Source organism: Canis lupus, chromosome 28 (genome assembly GCF_048164855.1).
Source record: "Canis lupus baileyi chromosome 28, mCanLup2.hap1, whole genome shotgun sequence".
Taxonomy (NCBI): Eukaryota; Metazoa; Chordata; class Mammalia; order Carnivora; family Canidae; genus Canis; species Canis lupus.
Window position 1 is genome coordinate 38,238,439 of NC_132865.1, and position 12,183 is coordinate 38,250,621.

The window sequence follows — 12,183 nt, forward strand, 5'->3', positions numbered from 1 at the left end:
GCCTTGCTTGCAGCTCTTAGCCGTGTATCCCAAGAGGTAATCAGATTTTTTTTCATTTAATGGCAGCTTAGGGTTTTTCTAAAGTAGAGAGTGCATAGTCTATCCTGGAAAAATGCTCTATGAATACAAGCTAATAATTGTGTTTTGAACTGAAAACAGTGCACAAACTTGTATGCACAAGGCAAAAGCATAGTAATTGTAAGGCATGGGATTGAAAGGAAGAAATTACCTTTTTTAGTTTATTGCAATACTTAGGAAATAAAATAAGCATGGACAATGTCAAGCATACCTGGTTTATTTTAAAGTCATTCTTTTTCATAGAGGTTATTTCTTCTGATCTCTGGATTTTAATAAAATAATAAAACCCCACATATTTAAGTTTGAACGTTTTGCCAAAAGAGGGCAGTATTCACCCACAGTGGAATGTTAAGGGCTTGAAAAACTACTGGAAAGGCAAATGGATTTCTTTTTCCTCATAAGGTTGATAACGTTTGGCAAAACTAGGTCTGCAGTCATGGTCATCTGGGGTTGTTACCAAGATTGGACCATCCCAAGCTGGAATTTGTTTTTCTACTACTTTTCCATTTTTTAAAGTGCTAGTTTAGGGGTAAGATATGTCTGAAAAATCTTAGTCTTTGAGGATGCACTAAAAACCTTCCCTAAGCACCTGTCCAGAGTGGCCAGAAGCCTCGCGCACTTCCCGAAGTCCGTCTTCGGCCGGTGCCCTCGGGGCTGCTCATCGGGGCTGCTCACCCCGTGACCGCGGCCGGCGACACCTGGTGCCGGGGGCGTGCTGGTCTCGAGCCGGGCGGGGTCCAGGTGCGGCTCTGAGCCCTCGCGGAAGCAGCAGACGTGGCTGGTCTCGATCTCGTGAGTGAAGACTGCAGAAGAGGGAATGAACCCGTACCTGAAAGCGGACTTTGGGGCAGGGAAGGGCAAGGGGGGCCTAGAGCTGCGGTCGGAACCCGGCCTGCCCGGTGGGAGCTGCTGACGTCGCCGAACGCAAGGAGACGCTGTTCCGCGTCGATTCAGTAAATAAAGGACGTGCGCGTCCAGGGCACCGCCGGGGGCTAGGGCTGGGCTCGCCTAACGCGCCGGGAGCCGCCTCGCGGGAGCCAGTGCGCCCCCCGCCGCCCCCGCCGCCCGTTGGCCAGGGGCCGCTCCCCGGAGCCGCGCCGCGTGTCGTGGGCCGGGCTCGGGTCCGCACGCCCGGGCCGCCCCCCTCTCCCGCCCCCCGCCCCCCGCCCCCCGCCGCCGCCGCTCCGGCTGCTTCGCTGCCCGCAGCGGGTGGAGCCATGGCGTGCAGACTCGTGCGCTGGGCCGCCTGCCTCGTCCTGGCCGGGAGGTGCCTGCCGGGGCGCCCCTGCCCGAGCCGCTGCCTGTGCCTGGCGAGCACCGTGCGCTGCGTGCACTGGATGCTGGACCGCGTCCCTCGGGCGCCGCCGCGGACCGCAGTCCTGTGAGTTCACTCGGTGCCGCCGCCCCCGCCGCCCCCGCCGCCCCCGCCGCCCCCGCCGAGCGCGCGCCGCGTCCCGGGGCCCCCGCAGCGCCCGGGCCGTGGACTCGGCAGGAGGTGGGCGCTCGCGGCCCCGCGCTGTCGACAAGGAAACGTGAGCCGTGAGGGGTTGAAACGAATGTATCCGCCCTTCGTGCCGTGGCCTTTTCCCGCACCTTCCAGAACTTACTATGGGGAGCCTCCACCTCTAGCCTAAGAATCCTGCCGTCTAGTTCTCGGCGTGTTCCTCTCACTGGCTCCTCCAAAATCCTCTGGCCCCTATTCGGCCCGCATGTGTCCGTCCCATTTAAAACACAAAACTAAACTGATTCGGCTCTGGAACGTGCTTCCGAGTTGGTTGGGGCTGGCAGGTTGCATTTCTTCTGTTCGTGCTCAACTTCGTACTGCGCGGGCCTCCGGCGGGCGGTGCTGTCAGCCGCAGGCCCCGGGCTCCAGGCTCCGGGCTCCGGGCTCCGGGCCCCGGGCTCCAGGCTCCAGGCCCCGGGCTCCAGGCACCAGGCTCCAGGCTCCGGGCTCCGGGCTCCGGGCCGCCCGTGGACCGCGGCGTGTCCAGAGCAGACCCTCCAGGGCTCCGGCAGGGCACTGGCTGCTTAGGAGCCTTCTGCGGCTGGGGCCTAACCAGCATTTAGGGGTGATTACGGGATGGATACTGAGACGGTAGAGGAAATCGGGATGCAGGTATCAGATGGGCCTGGATTCAAATACCACTCCCTTGCCTTAATATGGGGGTAATAAAGCTGTATCATTGAGCTGACATTTGGATTAAATTAAATAATACGTGTGAAATACAGATCTTTTCTTATCATAATTTTCAAGCCTTACATCGTAAGAGAGGGAAAAATGCTGAAAGGACATGCTGATTTGAAAGGCTCACCACTCCATGGTAAAGTTTTTGTGGGTTATGTAATGTCCATGGAAGAGAGAACTTCTTTCACTGTTCCAAGTTCAATCTTAAGCAGGCGGAAATAGCCTAAGATTCTTGGAATTTTGAGATACGAGATAACATCAGCAGTGTATATTTTTTTAATCATAATCATGAAATGAGGAATTTAGCTTGGTAATGAAAAGTTGAGGTTAGTGGTTGGTAGTTGTTCAGAGTAAGACATACGTATTTGCCATACATCTTTATGGTAATTTTCATTAAGCATTTTGCTTATTTTATACGCTTGCAAATACCAAAATAAGTCTTACTCTAAAAAGTAGTAAGACAGATTCTTGAACCTGGGAGCACTGCATTGTGCAGGCAATCAGCACAGCTCCAGAGGGGCCTTTATACGTGTAACCGTCCCTGTGTCATTTTGTGATAGCAGTTCCTGACAGCAAAAAAGCTTTAGAGAAGGGGCAGTTTGTCTCATCAAGTGCCATAGACTTAAAAGGCTACTTGGGTCAGATCTGGACCCAAAATTTTGATTCTTAGGTGTTTCAGAGAAGAAATTAGCACTCACTAGACACTGTCTTCTAGATGCAATGGACAGAATTTAAAACTGTTGATGTACTTGTGAAGAGCCTTCCAATACATATGGAAATAAATTATTTTTTTTAAAGATTTTATTTATTTATTCATGAGAGACCGAGAGAGAGAGAGAGAGAGAGAGAGCAGAGACAGAGGCAGAGACAGAGGACGAAGCAGGTTCCATGCAGGGAGACTGACCTGGGACTCAATCCAGGGTCTCCAGGATCATGCCACGGGCTAAACGGCGCTAAACCCCTGAGCCACCAGGGCTGCCCTGGAAATAAATTCTAATGGTTGGGTCTGCAGGTTCCAGACTGGGCCTGCTCATGAGCCAGATAGCCCTACAGATGAAATGTGTGTTGCCATGGGTGAGTTCTCGACTCCTTGATGTCTCAATTTCCTTGTCCCTAAAATGGGGATGCTGATAGTGTCCACTGTCTCGGGTTATTCTGAAGACTAAATAAGCTGATGCATGTTAAATACTTAGGACAGTGTCTGGCCCTACTAAGTACTATGGAAGGGTTCACTATTATTATGATTACAATTAAGGATAGGAGCTGCAAATTCAAATACCTCCAGGAAGCTGCCTGGTCAAGCAATGTGAGGGAGGTGGGAAGATGAAAGACAAACTACTGCGTGAGTCGTGTGATGGACTGCAAGCAACTTTGGCTTGGATCTGTGGAGGTCAGGAGGGGTGAGAGGTGAGCCAGAAGCAAGGGCCAGCCAGCTACTGAGGTCATTGCTGCCCTGTGGGAATTTGGGCCTATTGTTAATGAGCTTGCTGCATTTTTCAAGAAGATATGGAAGTCGAAAATGAAATTCCCTAACTTTTAAATCTTAGAGGATAATTTAAAAATTTTTTTAAGTGAAAGGCAACAGCACACAGGCCCAACCACATATATTTGTAGGGTACTTTTATGTCAGGACCTTCCATTTGTGAACTCTATTAGAGAAATAGTATAAAGGCCAAGAAATATGTGTAAAGTTTACAAAAATTGGTGCTCTACTTCCTTTGGGCTCCAAATCCTTGACATAGGATTATATTTACAAGTAAGCAATATCATGAAGGCACACTACTAACTGCATTAATATAAGAATTCTGGAAAAGAAAAAGCCCATCAGCCTTTGGAAGCTAAAGTCTGGCCTGATTTCTCTCTAACAGCAGCATCAAGAATTTTTGTTAAACCACACTTAAACATGTATGTGTTGTCATTGTAACAGTGGAAACAATGTAAATAAACATAGCCAAAGTGCTTTGTAAATGTTAATTAGTAGTAGTATAACTTTATTGAGTTTGTCTTTCCATGTTTTTAAAATTTTCACCTTAATATATTTTTCTCAACTGTAGGTAAGGAAATTTCACTATACTAAATGATTGATTATGGTTGGTGTTTCAAATCTAGAAAAGTGCAGAACTACTCCCTCCAATTTTAATTTACTTCCATCTATAAAGGTATCATTGGGTTATATTATATGTTGTAAACAAAATATTAAAAAAAAAGGAGAGATATCATTAGGCATTCAAAGCAAATATCGTTTACCAAATAGTCCACTACCATTCAGAAACTCTCACTTCTTACACTGAGTACTTCAGTAAAGCAAATCTTTCAGAATTGGAATTAGCAAACAAAAAATTTATAGTGATGAACTTTAGGGAGCCCGCTCAATAACCAGAAGCCCCACGTAGCTTTTGTTGACTTTACTTCAGAACCAGGTCACTAGGTGGTACCTCCAGAATCTCAGTTGCTGGTTATGAAATGTGATTCTTAGAATTCCCAGGAGTGAAAGATCGAGCTCCGGTTGAACTCAGGGACTGTGATTAAACAAACTCTAAAAACCATCTCGATTCCACTAGAAAAATATAAAAAGTGATTTGAGAATTTCCCCAAAAGTTTTAGATTGGAGAGTATGGGCAATATGAAGGATTAACTATTTAATTAAGGCATTTCCTTTGTGTACAAAGCTCGCCTTGCCCTCCAAATATACCAACCTTGAGAGGGAGGCTGTGGGTGGCAAATGGCAAAAGAACAAGTTCCGTCATGAAAACATTTATCTAGCTGATAAAAATGTCATCTCGTTCAAGAAGAAAATAGGATTCCTTCAGCTTTTTCCAGTTTCCAATCCAATCAGACAACCAGGTTTAAAAAAAAAAAATAACTCTCAGGGATTACTTTGGCCTTTGAAACAGAATTTTTCATGACTTTTTTGTAACTGACATAACTTGCTGGCTTTGAGTTATCACTTAACCGTAGTGAGCAGGCCTGGACTCCCTAGACACTTCCTCCATTTGGCATGGTTGAAGGTAAGGAGGAGGGACTCAGGCAAACTATATCTAAATTCAGACCTACCCCAACTGTTGACCTGTTGGAGAGAAAATGGAATAGTTGAAATGCATTTCCTATTTCATTGCCTGCTTAATAAGTCAGGGTACACTATTTCAGCAAATGCCTCCAATCATGGGGGTCTAACATGGTGTAGTCTCACCACCTTAACGATTCAGGATAGCTTGGTCCTCAGAGAGGAGCTAGAAGAGGCTGTTCTAGAAGGTGAGTGTTCATGGAGCCCACTTGAGGATCTTGGGTGGAGGAACAGTGAGGAGAGGGCAGGCCCAAGGCTGTGAAGTGATAAAAGCTTCCAGCTGTTGGCGTTGTGTCCAGGGTATGCCCCATCCCTGATATCTGGGAGTCATTCATCAGTCAAACCAACCTATGGGAGAATTAGTTCAGGGGATAAACAAGTCTTATCTGGACATGTTAATTTGAGGGTCTCTCATGGGACAAATAGTTGAAGCCCAGCAGTAGTTATGAGGAGCTGGAAATGTTGATCTGTGATGTTGAGTACTCACTCCCCTAAAGTGCCAGGGAGGGTGCAGGGTGGAGGTGTGGGACAGGAACACACCACTGAAGGGGATAAAGTGAGCTAGCCAACATAGGAAAGGCAGCAGGATATGTCCCAGGAGGCGTGACCCAGGTTTGACAGAGTCGGGCTTGGAAACTGAAAGCCTGAGAGTTGGATGGTGCAGATGACTTAGCAAAAGCACCTTCAGCAGAAAAGGAATGGAAGCCAGATTGCAAGGATAAAGGAGTAGTAGGTTTGCTTTTCCAGATTTCAGAAGTTGGCCTCCACCAAGTGTTAGCATCCCCAGGATTCTCACCCGAAAAATAGGGATGAGTAATTGCTTATTGATGCCAGGATCCAAGGGGTCTTGCCTCGGATTTCCTACAATAACTTGCACTTAGATGATGTATGCAGATTAAATTAGTGAAAGAGAATAGTGTTTTCTACACAGAACTCCACATTTCAATCCCTACTGTAGATTCATAAGTGAGATGAAGAGAAGCATTGCACAATACAGTTTTTGCGGGAATAATTATAATACGAGGCCACAAAGCTGAAGTCCTTGTTCTAGTTAGAGAGTGCATATATCAAAAGTTGAATAACTGTACAGGTCTGATGCAATAAAGACCAATCTGTTTTTTGCATTTATGGAGTAAGAAAGGTTAGTGAATGTCCTGGTTTGTCAACTTGATAGGTAATGTATATAGTGAAGATAAGTGACAAAGGGTAAATCTGAAAAATAGAGAAAATTCGTTGAGTTTTACTTGGGCATCCTGGTGGAGAGGGATGCAGTTCTGAGAGATCATTGGGATAAGAGTGTGCATTAATTCAGCTGGAGGGAGGAAATGTGATTTCCCAGGAGGCGCTTGTAGAATGAGAAAAGTCTGCATAGGCTAGAACTCTGGAAAGCCCCATAGTCAAGGGAACACATTTATAAGCAAGAGCCAGGACTGTGGGCAGTGGTTGTGAAGTCTGTGCACTGCTCAACTCCCCATGGTGCTGGGAATGGTGCCCGCTGCAGTTGTGAGGTGTGCTGACCCTGGGGGGAAAAAGAAGAGGAGTCAGAGAAGAACATAGCAACAAAAGGAGTGGAGGAGGGTGGTCAAATCTGTCAGAAGAAATTGGGGGTAGCAGAGAGCAAATTTTGCCTTCCAGGTGTTAGAAAAGAAGAAGGTCAGAGGAATTTCGTTGTTTTGTTTGTTTTTTAAAACATGGGGAATGTTTTGTGTGAGTGATAGGCAAAGAGAGTGGAGGTCATGTAGGAGGAATAAATAGAAGAGCATGTTTTCCTTGGAGCTTGCAGTTCCAAGGAGACGTGTTCGCTAACAGATTAGTGTTAGCAAGTAGTTGGGTGCCCGAGGTCTAGATAGATGAGGCAAGATGCAGACCTTATGTGAAAGAGAAAAACAGAGGCTACAAGCCTCAGAGCCAAGGCATCTGGAGGCCATCACTGCTGTAGCAGATGTCCCGGCCCAGGCTCCGAATGAGTCTGATGTTTCTGGCTCCAAAGGGAGAGAGAAACATGATAGTAATGATGAGAACTACAGCAATTAAGTTAAGGAGATAGTGGATGTTGAGCAACTAAATGTTTCTATTCACCCATTCCATTGCTTCAATGGCATCTTCAAATAAATTTTAGAAAGTTTTTTTTTTTTTTTTTTTTTTTTTTTAATCCAGTGGAGTGGTAAATTTACCTAAGGTGATTGTGTTAGCATGGGCTAACACAGAATAATAACAAAATACCATAGACTGGGAGATTTAAATGCCATTTGTTTCTTAGAGTTCTGGAGGCCAGGAGGTCCAAGATCAAGTGTCTGGTGAAAGCTCTCTTCCTGGTCCAGTGAGTTAGATGGCTGCCTTCTCATTGCTTCATGTGGTGGAGAGAGAGACCATCTCCCTCCTATCTCTTCCTGTAAGGGCCCTAATCCCATCATGAGCTATCCACCCTCAAGACCTAATTGTTTCCCAAAGACCCCACCTCCTGATACCACTATATGGGGATTCAGGCTCAACATGTGGATTTAGAGGGGAATCAAGCATTCAGTCCATAGTAGTGACCTAGGTTTATGTCATTAAAATGTTTATCAAAAACAAATAGGTTACTGATATAATTTAAACAATTTGGTGTGTTCTTTGTCTAATCTGTATGTTCCTTTCTACTCTGAGTTACAATAAACTATTTCTTAAGGTATGTGGAAGGCATTCTCCTTCTTGCTATTGCATGAGATTGATTGCATCTGACCAAAATTCAAACCATGGGATCTTTTCCAAATGCAACGTGAAAACATTTAAACATTTTAAATAGTCTGCCTTTCTTTCAGGCAACAGAATAGCTACAACAAATGACATAACCCGGTTTTATTGTCTAACTCCAGACCATGCAGTGAAAAACTGAGTTATGTTTAAAAATCATCTTGTTTTATTGTTCCATCTGATCAGTTTGGATCACTGTATCATTCCTCTCCCAGTGATTTTTCTTCTGAGCAAAATGTTTTATGTTTGGATTTTAAAATGGAAAAAAGAAAAACATGAACATCATTTCAGCTAAAGATACTGTAAAAAAAAATTCCTAAGTCTATTAACTTCATTTAACAGCAGAACCAAAAGGCCCTCATTTAACCTCAACTGCTGCAGAATGCTTTATATAATATGATAGATACCCATAATACTTTGTGTAAATGGTTTCCAAGAGTAAGGACACAGATCTTTTATTTTTTTGTAAGTATTTTTTGTTTTTATTTTATTTTTTTTTAATTTTTTAAAGATTTTATTTATTTATTTCTGAGAATACACAGAGAGGAGAGAGAGAAACAGAGACACAGGCAGAGGAAGAAGCAGGCGCCATGCAAGGAGCCTGACATGGGACTCGATCCCAGGTCTCCAGGATCAGGCCCTGGGCCGAAGGCGGCGCTAAACTGCTTGAGCCACCCGGGCTGCCCTAAGTTTTTATTTTAATTCCAGCATAGTTAATATAGAGTGTAATATTAGTTTCAGATGTACAATATAGTGATTCAGCAGTTCCCTAAAATATTAGGTGCTCACCACAAGTGCACTCCTTAATCCCCATCACCTATTTCATCTATCCTCCCATCCCCCTCCCCTCTAGTAACCATCAGTTTATTTCTCTATATTTAAGACTTTGTTTCTTGGTTTGCCTCTCTCTCTTTTTCCCTTTGCTTCTTTATTTCTTAAATTCCACATGAATGAAATCGTATGATAATTGTCTTTCTTTGATTGACTTATTTTGCTTAACATGATACCATCTATGTTGTTGCAAATGACAAGATTTCATTCTTTATATGGCTGAGTAATATTCCATTCTATGTATATACCACATCTATTCATCAGGTGGTGGACACTTGTGCTATTTTCATAATTTGGCTATTGTAGGTAATGCTGCTATAAACCTTGGGGTACAGGTATCCCTTTGAATTAGTATTTTTGTATTTCTCAGGTAAATACCTGGTAGTGTGATTGCTGGATTGTAAGGTAGTTGTATTTTTTTTTTAAAGATCTTATTTATTTATTCATAGAGACACACAGAGAGAGAGAGAGAGAGGCAGAGACCCAGGCAGAGGGAGAAGCAGGCTCCACGCAGGGAGCCCGACGTGGGACTCGATCCCGGGTCTCCAGGATCACACCCTGGGCTGCATGTGGTGCCAAACTACTGCACCACTGGGGCTGCCTGATAGTTGTATTTTTAATCTTTTGAGGAATCTCCATACTGTTTTCCACAAGGCTGCCCCAGTTTGCATTTCCACCAACAGAGCAAGAGGGTTCCCCTTTCTCCACATTCTCACCAATGCCTGTTGTTTCTTGTGTTGTTGATTTTAGCCATTCTGACAGGTGTGAGGTGATATCTCATTGTAGTTTTGATTTGCATTTCCCTGAGGGTGAGTGATGTTGAGCATCTTTTCATGTGTCTGATGGCCATCTGGATGTCTTCTTTTTTTTTTTAATAGTTAATTTATTTATTAATGAGAGACGCAGAGAGAGAGAAACAGAGACACAGGCAGAGAGAGAAGCAGGATCCATGCAAGGAGCCTGATGTGGGACTCAATCCCAGGACTCCAGGATCACGCCCTGAGCCAAAGGCAGACATGTCTTCTTTGGAAAAATGTCTGTTCATGTTTTCTGCCCATTTTTAATTGGATTATTCCTTTTTTTAGGTGTTCAGTTTTTTAAGTTCTATATATATTTTGGCTACTAGTCCTTTATCAGATATGTCATTCACAAATATCTTCTCCCATTCCATAGGTTGCCTTTCAGTTTTATTGATTGTTTCCTTCACTGTATAGAAGGTTTTATTTTGGTATAGTCCTAATAGTTTATTTTTGGTTTTGTTTCTCTTGCCTCAAGGGATATATCTAGAAGGAAGTTGCTGTAGTCAGTGTCCAAGAGGTTACTGCCTGTGTTCTCCTCTAGGATTTTGATGATTTCAAGTCTCACATTAGGCCTTTAGTCCACTCTGAATTTATTTTTGTGTTTGGTTGTAAGCATGTGGGCAGTTCTGTTCTTTCACACGTAGCTGTGCAGTTTACCAAACACCATTTGTTGAAGAGACTGTTTTTTTCCCATTGCATATTCTTTCCTTCTCTGGTGAAGATTATCTGACCATATAGTTTTCAGTTCATTTCTGGTTTTGTATTCTATATATTGATCTATGTGTCTATTTTTGTGCTGGTACCATATTGTTTTTATCACTACAGCTTTTTTATACAACTCAAAGTCCACAATTTGGGCCCATGGTGTAACCATCAGCACTCTAGACTCTGAGTCCAGAACTGTGATGTCTCCAGCTTTGCTTTTCATTTTCAAGGTTGCTTTGGTGACTTGGGGTCTTTTGTGGTTCCACACAAATTTTAGGCTTGTTTTTCCTAGCTCTGTGAAAAATGCTGTTGGTATTTTGATAGGGATTTCTTTAAATGTGTAGATGGCTTTGGGTAGTATGGTATAGACATTTACCAATATTTGTTCTTCCAATCCATGAGCATGGTCCATTTTTGGTGTCATCTTCAGTTTCTTTCATCAGTGTCTTACAGTTTTCACAGTACAGGTCTATCAGCTCTTAGGTTTATTCCTAGGTATCGCTGTTTTTGGAGCAGTTGTACATGGGATTGATTCCTTAATTTCTCTTTCTGCTGCTTGGTTATTGGTGTATAGAAATGCAATGGATTTCTGTATGTTGATTTTGTATCCTGTGACTTTACTGAATTCAAGTATCAGTTCTAGCAGTTTTTTGATGGAGTCTTTCAGGTTTTCAGTATAGAGTATCACGTCTTCTGCAAATAGTGAAAATTTGACTTCTTTGCTGATTTGGATGCCTTTTATTTATTTTTTGTTGTCTGATTGCTATGGCTAGGACTTCTAGTACTATGTTAAATAATAGTGGTGAGAGTGGACATCCCTGTGTTATTCCTGATCAGAGAGGAAAAGCTCTCAGTTCTTCCCCATTAAAGATGATATTAGGGCAGCCCAGGTGGCTCAGCGGTTTAGTGCTGCCTTCAGCCCAGGGGGTGATCCTGGAGACCCGGGATCGAGGAGTCCCACGTCAGGCTCCCAGCATGGAGCCTGCTTCTCCCTCTGCCTGTGTCTCTGCCTCTCTCTCTCTGTCTCTCATGAATAATAATAATAATAATAATAAAAAGATGTTATTAGCTTTGGTTTTTTTGTAGATGGCCTTTATTATGTGGAGGTAGCTTCCCTCTAAACCTACTTTGTTGAGGGTTTTTTTTTTCATGAATGGATGCTGTACGTCAAATGCTTTTTCTGCATTTATTGAAACGATCGTATGGTTCTTATCCTTTCTTTTACTAATGTAGTGTATAATGTTGATCAACTTGCAAATATTGAGCTACCCTTGCAACTCAGGGATAAATTCCCATCCTGAATGATTTTTAAAATGTGTGGTTGGATTCGATTTGCTAGTATTTTCTTGGTGAGTTTTTACATCCATGTTCATCAGAGATATTGACCTGTGGTTCTATTTTTTAGTAGAGTCTTTATCTGGTTTTGGTATCAGGGTAATGCTGCTCTCATAGAATGCATTTGGAAGTTTTCCTGTCCCTTCTATTTTTTGGAATAGTTTGAGAAAAATAGGTATTAACTCATCTTTAAATGTTTGGTAGAATTCTCCTGGGAAGCCATCTGGTCCTGGACTTCTGTTTGTTGGGAGTTCTTTGATTATTGATTCAATTTTTTTGCTGGCTATCAGTCTGTTCAAGTTGCCTATTTCTTCCTGGTTTAGTTTTGGTAATTCATTTGTTTCTAGGAATTTGTCCATTTCTTCCAGGTTGTCTAAATTGTTGACATATACTTTTTCACAACATTATCTTGATAATTGTTTGTATTTCTGCAGTGTGGGCAAGAGCTTGTG

The 12,183-nt window shown here is 43.3% G+C and overlaps 1 protein-coding gene across 9 annotated transcripts in view; it reads left to right on the plus strand.

The window, feature by feature from the left end:
• Window positions 1-1,288: 1,288 nt before the first annotated feature.
• PXDNL (peroxidasin like) overlaps window positions 1,289-12,183 on the plus strand; it is a 429,120-nt gene continuing 418,225 nt past the window's right edge. For all 9 annotated transcript variants that reach the window (XR_012020205.1, XR_012020206.1, XR_012020207.1 and 6 more), the window contains exon 1: window positions 1,289-1,459. Coding sequence is in view for 6 of the 9 variants with exons in the window: in XM_072804658.1 (XP_072660759.1) it covers window positions 1,296-1,459 (164 nt within the window). In the remaining 3 variants the exon portion in view is untranslated. The remainder of the gene's footprint in view (window positions 1,460-12,183) is intronic.